We start from the raw sequence: 13,904 nt of genomic DNA on the forward strand, positions 1-13,904 counted from the left end.
TCGAGGCTTATTTTCAGTTAAACCATGATCAACCTTTTTCCAGTGATTTATAAACTCCTAGTCCCACCCAAACGAAGGGGTATTTTATGCTATTTTTTAAGAACGATTTTCTACTTTTATCGTGAATTGATTGTTGCTCTTTCTCTGTTAGCTTACCTTCAGAATCGCTACAACCAGTTGTAACGGACCACCCTGGAGCACGACGGTGCTGATGGTAGTTGCAGTAAGGCCTGATGTTGATGCTGCTGCTGTGCCTACCGGTGGTTCGATCGTTTGAGCAAAATCTTCGTTCAGCTGGCGCTGCAGTTCGTCCAATGAGGAGAACGCTTCACTTCCAGGCGTAGATTCCATGATTCACACTTATCTTTCCGGTTAACTTTCGTTGAAATTCGATGTCGCAATCCTTTGAATAATAGAAACTCGTTCAACTGCAAGAGCTATATCCAGATTCGCTATTAATTTCGTAACACAACTATCACTCAATAAATAGTGCTCTGCTCAATCTCAATCATTGCTCAGATTGCACAGGAATCACGGTAATCTTCTCTTTTAACACAATTTTTCACAAACCTTACACTTGGGTGCACATTTGCTAAAAAGAGACATATAATTATTTGAAATCAAACGCTGAAAATACTCATGGAAGCTACGCGTCCACCAGACGACGCGCAAACGTACACGAAACATAATAAAACTTGATACGCGATACGCAGGCGCGTCAACAACATTTCACACCACAAGCTAACAAATTCGATGGGATATACACTGTTTGCGCGCCATACGAGAGCGTAATGGCAAGCGTTGAGTCGAAAATTAGAAAAACCAACTTATATCTTTCAACCGTCCCTCCGGCAATCGTGAACGTACGCTCGCACCGACGCATGCCCAACATGAAAGATTAGCCGCTGTTGCTTCCTGCGTTTTCGCTTACACACTCTTCGCCCGTCCATTTGATCACGAGTGACACAAACTTCACAATTCCTATTTCTTGTGGGGCTTAGCCACTAAATAATTCGGTAATTTGAATTCAACGCTTATAAGAACATCGCGTGTGGTCCTGCCTCTCTCACTGTTAATTTTCGTTTGTGACAGACTATACTCATACCAAACACAATACCTCAAATCACCAAAACTCCTGGCCTGATAAGCAGCTAATAGAATTCGCAGTAATTTTAAAAGACCATTTAGAAACGTTCTTATTTTACGCTCACTCCTCGATCATCACTTTCACTAACTTCATTTGTCGTACCTGTTTAAATACCTGATCAAACGATGGTCAATTTTAGTTCCTGATCAACGAGACAACGATCCGCACCGCACGACTTCATCCGAGAGACTCCGAAAAAACCTGTCCACGATCTTTCGCGTGATCGTATGCGTGAACATGCTCCCATAAATACAGTGCGCAACAACGCAATGTGCCTACTCCATTTTTCATGGAGAGAATTATGAAATGGCAAGGAACTTATGAATGCTCATTCAAATTTGTATAAATTGAATAGACATATTCAGTTTTGTATAAACTCCATATGACTCCACACATATACTAAAATGAAATATAATTATTTTATTGAAAGAAAATTTAAACATATGAATTTATCTAGTAAAAACAGGCAAACTGAAGCAATTCATATTTATTTTTAATAAATGGCAATAATTTCGATTTATTTTAATTTAATTGATTAAACCAAAGTCCCACAATCTTTGGGCATTCCTAAAACGAGACACTTCCATATTGCGTGGCGAGACTCCCAGATTCAAGTTTCTGCCGGTCAGCGAACCCATACGAAACACAATGGTACATACTTTACGGAGTAATAGCTCCGTTTTTAATTTGCGTCCGAAATATTATTTAATTTGTTTTTATCGCTAGACACTTTGATTAAAGACCACAAAAATAAAAATAAACGTTAAATTATAACACCCGTTATAACACCAAGAACCACAGAGAGTTACAACAGACACGCTGCTTTAGGCAATACAACAAAACTACAAACCACACAGTAACAACACAATAACAAAAAAATGAAGTTATTTCAACGGCATGATTTTTATTTTCAACCTACAAAACGAGTTCACACAATAACACGCCTTACCTTCTATACTCTTCCTAACGCTGAGAAAAGTTGTTAAAATTCAAACTTCTCCTAAAGTGAATGGCTCTTAAATGATTTACTTAAGACAAACTAATGCTTGTGCTAGCTATGGAGTCTTTGATCAATTCAAGCATAGAATTGTTGGCAAGATGGTTGTGGATTTGGGCGTATCATAAATGTATGGCTCAACGTTAGCATCGGGTCCCCTCGGGGCTACAAACAACTTTTCACCGTATGCTTTGTGATAATGTTCTGATAGTAGTAGGTGAGCCCCGATATGTCCGTTGGCCCCTTAACAGGCTCAAAACGAGCAGAATCGGTTAACTGTAGTGGACTGGGTATTCCATCTTCTCCGTCTTCCAGCTTAACACTACTAGTACTCACGTTCCCACTGTCTTCGCTGGTCGGTGTCACCTGGGTGCTTTTAATCTCTTGCCCTCCTACATCCATGCCCGTGAGATTGTTGTTACGAATGTCGTTCTCAATTTGCTGCAGCTCTTCCGGTGTCAACGATAGAGCAAGGTTTTCCCGGCGATTAATCGAATTTAGAGCCGAACTGGAAGCGGAACTTGTTTCTAATGGACTCGGTTGCTGCTGTTGCCGGGAGGAGTTAGCGGATGGAACGGTATCGTCGGAATCAGGATGTGAATCGATACTGGCAGCACCTTGTCCATCTGCTGGTGTGAGAAATATGTTTTCCGAGCCATCAAAGGAAAGATTCGCACTCGTAGACATCACCACACCAGACAGCAGTTTGATCGATGGGTATGCCTCGGAATCGTGATCCTCTGATGAGTCATTATCGAGGGAGCTCTGTTGTTCGACGGACTCGATTCCCCACCAAGGAGAGGCTCGACACTCTGAGGCAGTGTGGTAGGATGAAGATCGCGATTGTGGAGTACAGACGCAATCGGAAGCGGTTATGAAGGATCCTTCATCGGTTGACTTAACACTTGAGGTCCAATCCTGACGAAAAAAGTAAATCATTCAGCGTAAGTACCTCGGTAGGCAGTTCATATTACATAGACACAATACACTTACATCACTCTGATTGCTACTATCGTTGTGCTTTACCAGTGTGGGGTTACCATCGTTGATGTCGCTGCCAGTTAGCTCATCAATCTCATCACTGAATCCGCCCTGCACATCGCTAAGAACACTATCCAGTGTCTCCGCAACACGAGCAACTTCGGTCAAGCGTGTTGAAATCGCCTCACAAGCCATAATGTTATCACTTTCGGTAATAATATTCTCGGAGCTCGCCACGGAACTGTTAATGGGAGGAGAAAATTCCATGTTACTTAAGCACAACACTAACCACCACCGAAATCATTGACAGCACGCTCAACATCCAACTGATCGTCAACTAGCTAGCGTATTACAAAACATCCAAAATCCCACAAACAAGAAACGAAAATGATACATGATTGTTCACTCTCTCGTCACATTACATAAGGCGTTGAATATGGAAGAACGATCGCCTAAGAAATGGCCAAACTATGTCCAGAAACTACACATAACATCAGCAGACCAGATGAACTCTAGTGCATTACAATTATGCTCACTTTGGCACAGTGTGTGGCACTAATTACCTCGCATCAACCATTCATGGCCTCTCTTTCGCGTGATGGTTTGTAAGAGTTGTATGGGGTCCCTTTTGTGTGACGAGCACATTTATTAATAAATCACCAGTCCCGGTTCTCGCATTTTCCCTTTTACTTACGCATCTACTCGATCGTCCAACAGGAAGGGTTCCTTCAGTCTTGTCTTTAGCAGGCGACCCAAACGCACCATACGACCCACCTCGACGAGTAGCCGTTCTCGCGTTGCCAAATGTTTGCGCAGACGCACCTTCCGCGTGCTCTCATCTTCGATCTCGCCAATCCTTAGCACGCCGTCCTTCAGTTCGAGCAATTTCGTGCAATGCTCCTCTACACTGCGATGAAACACAGCGGACACTCGGAGCCGAGTCATCTGTTCTTGGCTAACCGCCTGGAAGCTCTTCCAGGTGCTTTGCAGGCTTTTGGTCATGGCAATGTTCTGCTCCGTGTCAAGTTTACAAGATTGACGCAACGCAAGCGATGCATTAAGTAGCTGACACCCATAATTATACGTTCCTTTGGCCGTCTCTTGAAACGCCTGATGCTCATCCTTTTGTGCCTGAATCTCGTACACTGACCTGCCAACATGAGTATGCGATCGCAGCATAACTTTATGCAGATCATCCATCCACTGGATCGCGGTGCGAGCATCCTTTTCATACTTAAAAATGTGGGTAATCTGATCGAGCGTCAGTTTCTGCAGCTCGACGCTTTCGGCAAAAATGCGTGACCTAGACTTTGTGGCATCAAGGATGTCCCTCACATTGCTGATATCATCGCTATAGTCCACATCGATATCTCTTCCAACGGCATCCTTCACCGGCATCAGCAATACATCGCTCAGCTTCTCTCCCTCTTTTATTATTTCTCGTTCTACCAATTCTGTGCAAGAAAAAAAACGAAACAGACATTAATATTTAGAAACGTATGTTAATAAACAATGTTATATCACAATAGCGACGCAATGGTGAGCGCTTGCTTACCTAACATAATTTGGTTCTCTTTGAGTTTTTGTAGATTTGAACTGGCAAGCTCGAAATCTTCTACCCGTTCGCCCATTATGAGCGACTGAAAAACTTCGCTCGTTTTATCGAAGTACTCAGCCACTAAGCGAAAGAAGCGCACCGACGTGATCAGCACGTTTCGTCGTCGTTCTAACCGCTGAGCGAAGCTACGGCATACAAAGTCCATCCATTCGCGCTGAGACATCAAGTCCTGATGTGCGGACGAGTCCTTGGGCCGAGGCAGATTGTCAATCTTGTAAATCAGCTCGGCATAGTATCCGTACGTTTTCCAACATTGCAGCTCTAAGATTTCGTGCTCCAGGCGTAGTTGGTCGGCCGTATTCACATCGTAACCCACCTTCAGCTGTGCGTTTAGCATCGATTCGGCCGTCGTTAGGATCCAATTGGTCACGTGCGATACGCCCTCTTCGAGAATAGCTAACTCTTGTAGTACTTCAACGGTTCGCTCCAGTTCTGTTCGTGCCGCGTTTACGGCAGTCTGTTTGCGATCGAGTGTGTTGAGCATGGTTTCAACCAGGCATTTGCTATCCGTGAGGTCCTGAGATACGACTGATCTTGAGGCGTGCAGGTCGCTTAGGTGCACCAACAGTTTCTTGCCTAAAATTACACAAAGAGAAGATATTTCATTAGCACACCATTTCAACGTGATCGATTCTCGAACAACCTTCTCCTGGCGCTATTTTCATCCCTTTTTTGCTTTCTTAATGCTCATACTCTTCAAGTACATGAAGCACACTCATCAGCATAGAAAGCCGTTGGCTCATCTCTTTTACGGCTCTTTTTAGTTAACTAACCTGCGGTCTTTCCGAAGTGTGCAATCACCTAATGTTTTAATTTATCTGGATCTTTTTAATAATCCATTCAAATGCTCGCAGCGTGCTTCAGTGCTTTGCTAACCATTTTATTATTTGGCTTTTCTTCTACATAAAACTGCTCCATTTCAATGCATGAGGCGCGATTTATTACATCCATTGTCTTAATAACACAGGCTGGGCTTTTAAAGTAGACAGGTAGACGCACAAGCGTTCCCACAAACTCACGCTCAGTTTTGCTTCCTAGCTCCGATTCAGTAGCCCCACTCATAAGATCGCTCACGAGCCCTGCTTGCTGTTATGGAAATGGATATCCATTTAGCGTACAGCCCAACTGGAACTGACCCACATCCAGCCGGTGGTTGTGTAAATAAATAAAACACACAGTCGAGCGGGAATACTGCAGTATGCGCCTGGGCGAAGAAGAAGAAGGAAAGCGACTTGTTGCATTGGACAAGAAAAGCACTTTGCCCTACCAGAAGCATTAAAAACGTAAAAAACTAGGTCTTTGCTGTTTGGAACTGTTTTTCGAAAGGTTCTACACTGTCGCTTCATTCAACTCGGTTAAACATTTATGAAGGTGTCGCAACCCTCTTACCTCCCTACCATTTTCATTTACTTTACTTGCAGCGGAAATCTCATCGTAAAGTGTGACAACAGGTAACAGCTACTAATGATCCATGTAGCCGTGCCTGGATTCGCAGCGTCTCAACGAAACGGAAATGATGGATCATGGTGGCGCCCATCGTTTACTGGGAGCTTTCACTGCGTCTACTCTGTCATCAGAGGCAGCGCAGCAGCAAGAAATTAAGCCCTCATCGTTGCGTCGATAATCGATCAGATTGTTCAATTAGCCCAACATAGCTTCAAACGTCCTCCTCCTTGTTGCCAAGCTAGACAGCTAGCTGGAAAGCATACACTGAGCCGGACATTGAGTTGTGCGAAGGCACAGTACAGACAAAGTGCTTTCCCTACGCTCATTACTTATGCTGGGCCTACGATCCGACCAATCTCTGAGCAGCGCCTTGTGACCTCCGAATGGAGGAGAGAAATTTTCTGAATTGGATATGGGGAACAATATCGGATGGTAGGGAAGAAGACGTTTATGCTATCCAAGTGAGCATTAAGTCTTCCTCTGCAAAGCAGCTTACTCATTTCGAGGACTTACCGTTGTCCATAACGAGAGAGAGAAACTTTTGCACATCCAGGTTCAGCCTTTGGCATGATTTGAGTGCCGCCGATGATTCGCTGGCTCGTATCGTCCGGTTGTCCAGCAAGATGAGATGCAAGTTTTCTAGGTCACCGATCGCTTTGTCGTAGGATTTTCGGAATTCTTCGATGCGCTGCATGATGCCGCCATTAGGATTCGTCCGGTTTTCGGTGTTTGTTCGAGTGCGTCGTATGATGAGTAAAGAAAGAAACGAAATAAAGCAACACATTGAAGAAACTTAGCTACCTCCAGGAACCGCGATGCTCAAAACGACGATTTTATGATCGTCCACCTAGTGGCTGCAACACCCAAAGAACGTATCGATGAGTATCGTTCGTGCCCATATGTCTTGATGACTCTCGCCCTACGCCGTTCGCCTTTCATTTCTTAGCGGTGTCACAAGTTGGAAAATTCTACGTTAACTCGCTGTTAGCCACGGCACGAAATAAATGGTCCCTAGCTGGTGCCTTAAGAGGCTGAGAAATTTAATCTTCCAAAGAATCTCTCATGAATTAACATCGGAATGACTACATTTGCGTTTCACGCTTAAGAAACGGAGAGTTAAATTGTACAAACACTTTTGAAATGTTATGTAACTTTTATCGCTTAGTTTGATTAATGTCTTTCAACAAATAATAATAGAAGTTGTTCTCTCTACATGAACACAATTAGGTACAAATCTATAAATCAATAACAAACCACTTAACCGGCTCAATTTTGACGATTTTCGGGAAAAAACCATTCAACTTATTTTTCTCAAGCGAATGGCATATTAAACTACAACTGTTCAAGAATATTTGGATAAAGTTTGAAGACGTTTGTTAAAAACTTCATCCATGGCATCAATTTTTAAAAAGCGTGTCTGCAAAAATGTACTTTTCCGGTGCCCATCGTAGTCATGAGATGGGTCATCAGAACTACGCAAATCAATATTCTCTTCATAGATTATCAAATTATCAAGTTAGGCGCATCTAGTGTTTGTTGATTTTCCAGTTTTTCGATTTTTGGCAGATTCTTTAAGTCAAACCGGGTTCGTCACTTAAACGCAAGTCTTTTGATTCGGACCAAAAACGGTTGGACCATGTGGTTTGTAGAAAACTACTACACGTGGTGTTTGCAAATGCCATAATAAAATGCATCTTTTCAAGTATAATTGGTCGTATTTTGGGGACGATTTGATACGAACTTCATCCAAAAATAATGCTTTTTCGATTTAACCGAAAAAACTAGCTTTCCATGATTATTAAAAATTAAAAAAGTAAAAGTTATGAAAACTCTTCGGGGCTACCTAGCAAATTGTGTATAGATCATGTGTTAAAAATTTCAAATCGATCGGTCCAGTAGTTTTTATCATACGATGGGCACCGACTTTGAAAACATTGATTTTGGGAAACGCACTTGAAAGTAGCGAGCTGCATTGAGCCAGCTTTAATGAATCACCATTCACGGAAAAATGTAAAAATTATATGTCGCAAATTAAATTTAAATACCTTAGCCCTCCCTTAACACAAATTAAAACATACAATCAACAAGAGAAAAAAATGAAAGGATCGTAAGCGTTGCAAATGTATCACGTTGATGCAAACGTACCTCACGTGATTGTATCCACTGGTCATGGTTGTATGCAATTAATCCTCCCAGCTCCTCTGGCAGCTCGCTGACATCAAAATATTTCGTCAAGCGTGATTTTGAAATGATTGTAGGCTGAAAAAAGAAAAAATGGTATGATAGGTTGTTTCATTTCTTAAGCATCAGATAGTAACTGCAGAACAATATCAGAGCACCCAATAGCCACAGCTGCACTTGTAAGAGTGCGGTCAAATAGTGAGTAACGATTGTACAAACTTACAAAATTGATCTCACATTAACCTAAAAATTACCGAACAATTACCGATTGGAAGATAATCGTCTCGGCACTCCAATTCGTTCATTAGACCACAGTTTTTGCCCCACCTGTGATGGACTGATTTTCTTCAACCGTTACCATAATGAAACGGAGTGAAAAAAAATTACGAAATGTGCTCAACAAACATCATTACATCAAAGCAATCCCAACTTTCCGTTTCAATCAAAGCTCATGAAAGAGCTAAGCAGGCCTATTCATGTACACTCCTTTTTCCTCCAACGCCGTCTCACTACACCGACAATACGTTTGCTTTCCTTTACCGCGATCAATCATTGAAAAGGAAAATTGCGAGAACCAACAATTACTCCTTCTACGGTCGTTTATCTACCACCTCTACAGATACTGACAATGAGTAGGAAAAGCGGGCAAAACTAATGTGACAGCAGTATTAGACAGGAAAACTGGGGAAACGGCGAGTCCACGGGAACGCATTCGTTTGGTGGCCGTTGCTTTCACAGGCGCGACCCTGAGACGATGGACAAAAAACAGGAGAAAGTGTAACTGATTGTATCAGTACAGTGGCGATTGGCAAAATGTATGAACACGTTTGCAGGAAATCATAATAACAATTTGCTTGCTAACTAAACATACACTGTACCCAATACTTCTTCACATTACAATTCCCATATAAGCGGGAAAAGCGACGATGTTATAGTTGATGTTAGGTCTGTTCCGTTGAAATCAATGTAGAAAAACATAAACTGAAGAGCACATGGATAATGTGTCTTAACACGGTTTAACTCTTTAGATGGGCTGTAGCTCAACCCATTCTTCATTCTTCCCTTCCAAACCGTACAAGTATCGACAGGCGCTGCTAAATATTATTTGCCGTGAGAACAATCTGTGATCTTGTTTTGAGCATCAAAGATGTTCCCTATGTGCATGGTGGAATTATAAAAACGGAGCATGCCACGAATGCACCTGATTTCTGTTACTGTTTATCATCGGATGTCTAATGAAGCAGATCAGCACGCATTCGTTAGCATAAGTGGTGAGAGAAACCACACTCGGATGGCCACGAGAATAAAGTTTTCTGTGAATAACGCCAAGGGAAGCATAGCCTTACCATACCTTTGAACCCCCGCAGGGAGGCTAAGCCAGCCCATGCAGCAATAACATTGATCACAATGCGATGTGAAAAAAGCGTTCATGTACTCTTTGGGACGGTGCGATGGGAAAAAGAGAAAAGCAAAATGGGCAACCAGTCACGTATGGGATCCCTTGACCCTGGGGGCTCTACCCTAGCCATTATCTTGACGAAGCGTGCAACTCTATGCTGCCCTCTCAAGACGGAAGATGTGTGCGTCAATTGGGAACATAATGAAAGCTAATTTGACCCGCACCCTTAAAGACCTAGTGGCGAGGTCATTATAATAGCAAGGTATCAAAAAGCCAGGAAGTTCGTCATGCACTAGGTTCTTCTAGATTTCCAGCAGGGTCGCACGAACTTAACGATATTGCATGAATGTGTCAGGTGTAATGAGGCTGGATGGGCTTATCTCGCTGCAGTACTGTTTCACTTGCATGACCCCCCCCCCCCCCCCCCCCCCCCCGACTGATGGGATTTTCCTGGGCCTATACGAGGCCGCGACAACCAGGAGGCCAATTTACAGAAAACTTATTTCAAGGTAACTTCATATCACCAGCGAAACACGTCCCGTATGCAGTAGCTTATCATGCAGCTGTTCAAGCCGATAAGCTCTCATTAATCTTCTGATAAACGCTGGGTGCCAATCGCTCCACCAATTCTTAGAATCATAAACCAATAGCAATCTGCCAAATCTGTGAACCGATTCACTCTTTGTACAATAAATGTGCATTGATAGTACACCAGCTGATTGTTGTCAAGACGTTAGCCGTCGTCTGAAGGTGTTGTGGAATCGTCCAGAAAAGACGAACATGAAAAACGTGATCGAAGCTCCATGTCACAGCATTTTACGCAGTCGTTCGTAACATCGCAGGTCACGCCCACACAAACGACCGATAAGAACCGGGTCCATGTAGCACTGAATGATCTCGTAACAATCATCATCAATACCACAGACATGGTCCCACCATATCGTGCCATCAATCGAAAGCCGAAGTAAACACTGCAATTCGGGCGATCGAAATGGAGAGCTAAATGACAATTTTATATTATGTCATACAAGCTAGCCCTCAACTGTGACCTGCCTGTCTTTGTGGTAGCCTCCCAGTGGACACACCCCAAAAGCTTCTTCGATCGAGAAATTGTTCAGCCAGTAGCGAACTAACACAACACGTTACGAATTCACTGACGGTAGCGTAGGCAGGGTAAGCAGGAAAGGCAGGTTGTGGTCAGCGATAAGTTATCATAAACGTGTTCCTTGGGTGACGATCGAGCGACAAAGAAAACAAGACCAACAAAATCGCTTCAATAATTGCAGAGCCAACGGGAGCCAAGAAACGACGCCAAACTGTCGTGCGTAATCAATCGCAAATCAACTTCCAGAGGACCCTAAAAATGGCAGGCAGATGGATGCCATAAATCATGGAACCATGCAGTAAGTGCAGTGAGCAATAAATATCGAAATACAGCACACGCTATGCAGCACCGTTGTGCGTATCGTTTCGCGGCAGATCAACTGGAGCTGGGTCACGTACCTCACCCTTGCGGTGTTGCCGAGCGCAGTTTTCCACGCGATTCTTATCCCAAAAAGCATCCGGTCGTATGACGAGAAAGCTGTTTATATGCTCTCCTAGCAACTGCTGCACGTGCCGTATGTACTGTCGTGCCACTCGCCAGGAGCACTTTTGCGCATCAAGAATAATGGCGAGTCCACTGTTCACCGTATCATGGCTGAAATGGAAGAGCAAACATGGTATTAGCTCCGAGGCTGGGCCACTTTCTGGCGGATGTTGTTGCTGTGGAAGCATAGAACTGCGTAGCGTACCTCAAGCTGTTCAGCAAATACCGCACCGTCGTATCTAGGAAGCCCTTCATCCAGGGTAGACTGTCATAGAAGGGTACCGGTATTACGACCAGTGGATGCCCATCACGATCCCGTCCACCCGGCATCCATGCGGTTTGCGTTGTTAACGCATTCAAAACGTCGGCTTCCATCCTTTCTTCGCGGTTTGCTTCTCGCTTAATACCGATCCAACACTCTACACCAAAACCCTAGACTAAGCGTGACGATTGCACAGACGCTAACCGTTCTCAGCTACTTTCACCGAGACCGTGCAGAAGTACAACGAGATGCACAGCTATAAACCTGAAACACTGTCACTTTCCAATACCACCGACTCACTTGGACACGCAGCTCCAAATAGCTCTATGCTCGGACGGTATTCAACGCACATTTCTTCATTCTTCCGTGCAACACGATCGCCGGTACTTGACGCGTCGAAGGCACTCGTGTTCACGGCATTTCTTCAACACATTCCTCCCGATACTCCTACGCAAAGCACTGCATAAACATAGTGAGGTGAGAAAACAAGCACCACTATCGACAACTGGCAAAAGGGAGATTTTAGAAACACACATCACACGCCACACACACCATGCATCCAGCGTACTACAATTAACGTTCAAATCGCGGCACAGCATTAATGTTGGATGTCAATTCCCGCGAACCACTGCGACACTGCCTTTTGCACCCTTTTGTTTGCTCATTAAATACTCAGCAACCGTGGCGTTATTCTGCCCTGTGGTCGCTGCTACCTGAATTGTATGTTGAACGCCATGTTTGTCATGCAGTGGGGCTCAGTGGTTGCTCCGTATTCTTACAAACCGTGTCACAACTAACTAAAATAACCGCAAATTATTCTCATTGCTACAACAATAGCACGTTTGCCTTACCCTCTGAACTTTTCCATAAACCACCAGCACGTTTAAACAGATAAGATGGAGTGTTTTTTTTTGTTTTCGTTGTTTCATGTTATTGCAACACCCTGCGCATTTAGTCTCTAACAATCGTTCTATTCAAGTTGCCCTACTTTGCATGTTTTCAGTTGCAGCTGCATTTTAAAAATTTAACCGAAAGTAAGGTTGAGAAACTAGTACTACGCATAATTGGCATGGACCGTGCACCGTGGCAACAGTCAAACCAAACAACAGATGACGGTTAATTATAGCCAAATGTGAAAATTCTACCCTTGTGGTACCGTGATACCGTCGTCAGGTCGGAAACTTTCACTTTTGCACACATTAAGCATCGTCGGATATGTTGGTAATTGTCTTTTTTAACAGCACTCTTGTCATTCTCAACCAATTGCAAGCTGCTTCTCTCTGATTGTTAAGAGTTGTATGATGATATGTTGGCTTGCTTTCCAGCCAATCGACCTGCCAAGGGACACCGCCTGCCTAGGGGTGAGGAACTTAATTTATTCAACAACCGGCAGAACTTGTTTCGACGGATGCTTCACGACCAGATTTCCTGTTTGAGGCTTTCCCAAACAGGGTCAAGAGGGATGCAAAAAACTTCTATCATACTCACTTCAACCTCGCTACCAGTTCGGTGAGCCTCGTTCCGCGGACAGCGAATCGATCGCGGAACAGAACCGTTCACCGGATATCTAGTTACACCGGACACCATCTCTCTCTCTCGACAGCATCCAGAACATTGAGGTGGAGGCAATTCAGAGTATCATTCAAGCAACAGTCATTGTGCCAGCACCTTGCAGCTGGTAATGTTGTAAATGCAATTGAGAAAGGCTGCCTGATAGCACCCTATTCCTTTTCGCCAAAGCGCAAAAGTGTGTCAACGATCGTGCATCGGAACATTTTGCGCGGATGCTCAACAACACAAACTGTGAACAAGCGGGAGTTACAATAGGAGATCGAAAAGCATGCCTCGTCATCATCTGATGGAAGTTCATAAATCAATTGAATCTTCCGCTTTGGTAAGAAAGCTACCACACCGAGAAAACGCAATGGAATGATAAAAACCTGCTCAAGTCCCACTACACCGTATGCGGTTTCTCTTCCCGTAACCCGTTGGGAGGATGTGGTTGCGTCCTCTTTTGCTGGTGGGTCGAATGGAATGTCCTGCGTGCCCTCATTTCTGTGTCGCAAGACCCTTTCGCGGACGCGTGCGCTACACACAACGTCAAAGGATTTATTTATATTCTGGTTGCAGTTTTGAAGCTATTGAAAACGAATAATTCACCCCTGCACTTTTCAATACGCCTTGAGCCTGTAGGACATCGATGGCGAGCATCGTTTTCTTCGCGTCGCTAATGACTAGCTCCTTATTCGGCGCATAAACGAATTCATGAAAGTTCGTCTTCCTTC

The 13,904-nt window shown here is 43.8% G+C and overlaps 2 protein-coding genes across 10 annotated transcripts in view; both read right to left on the bottom strand.

The window, feature by feature from the left end:
• The window catches only part of LOC126578961 (titin), a 43,230-nt gene extending 41,900 nt beyond the window's left edge, over positions 1 to 1,330 (bottom strand). For 4 of the 9 annotated variants that reach the window (XM_050242098.1, XM_050242095.1, XM_050242096.1 and 1 more), the window contains exon 1: positions 157 to 592. In XM_050242098.1, the coding sequence (XP_050098055.1) occupies positions 157 to 351 (195 nt within the window). In that variant the 5' untranslated portion in view covers positions 352 to 592. Of the gene's footprint in view, positions 1 to 156; positions 593 to 1,117; positions 1,201 to 1,249 lie in introns of those variants that run through there. The other 5 variants (XM_050242090.1, XM_050242092.1, XM_050242093.1 and 2 more) reach the window with 5 other exon arrangements.
• Positions 1,331 to 2,061: 731 nt separating this feature from the next.
• On the bottom strand, positions 2,062 to 11,835 carry LOC126578962 (SEC14 domain and spectrin repeat-containing protein 1-B). The gene is made up of 8 exons (XM_050242099.1): positions 11,563 to 11,835; positions 11,273 to 11,468; positions 8,335 to 8,448; positions 6,703 to 6,877; positions 4,681 to 5,319; positions 3,820 to 4,579; positions 3,138 to 3,366; positions 2,062 to 3,062 (listed from the first exon to the last, which is right to left on the bottom strand). The coding sequence occupies exons 1-8, from the start codon at positions 11,730 to 11,732 to the stop codon at positions 2,310 to 2,312; spliced, it is 3,036 nt and encodes a 1,011-aa protein (XP_050098056.1). The 5' UTR covers positions 11,733 to 11,835; the 3' UTR covers positions 2,062 to 2,309.
• Positions 11,836 to 13,904: the final 2,069 nt, after the last annotated feature.

Source organism: Anopheles aquasalis, chromosome 3 (genome assembly GCF_943734665.1).
Source record: "Anopheles aquasalis chromosome 3, idAnoAquaMG_Q_19, whole genome shotgun sequence".
Taxonomy (NCBI): domain Eukaryota; kingdom Metazoa; phylum Arthropoda; class Insecta; order Diptera; family Culicidae; genus Anopheles; species Anopheles aquasalis.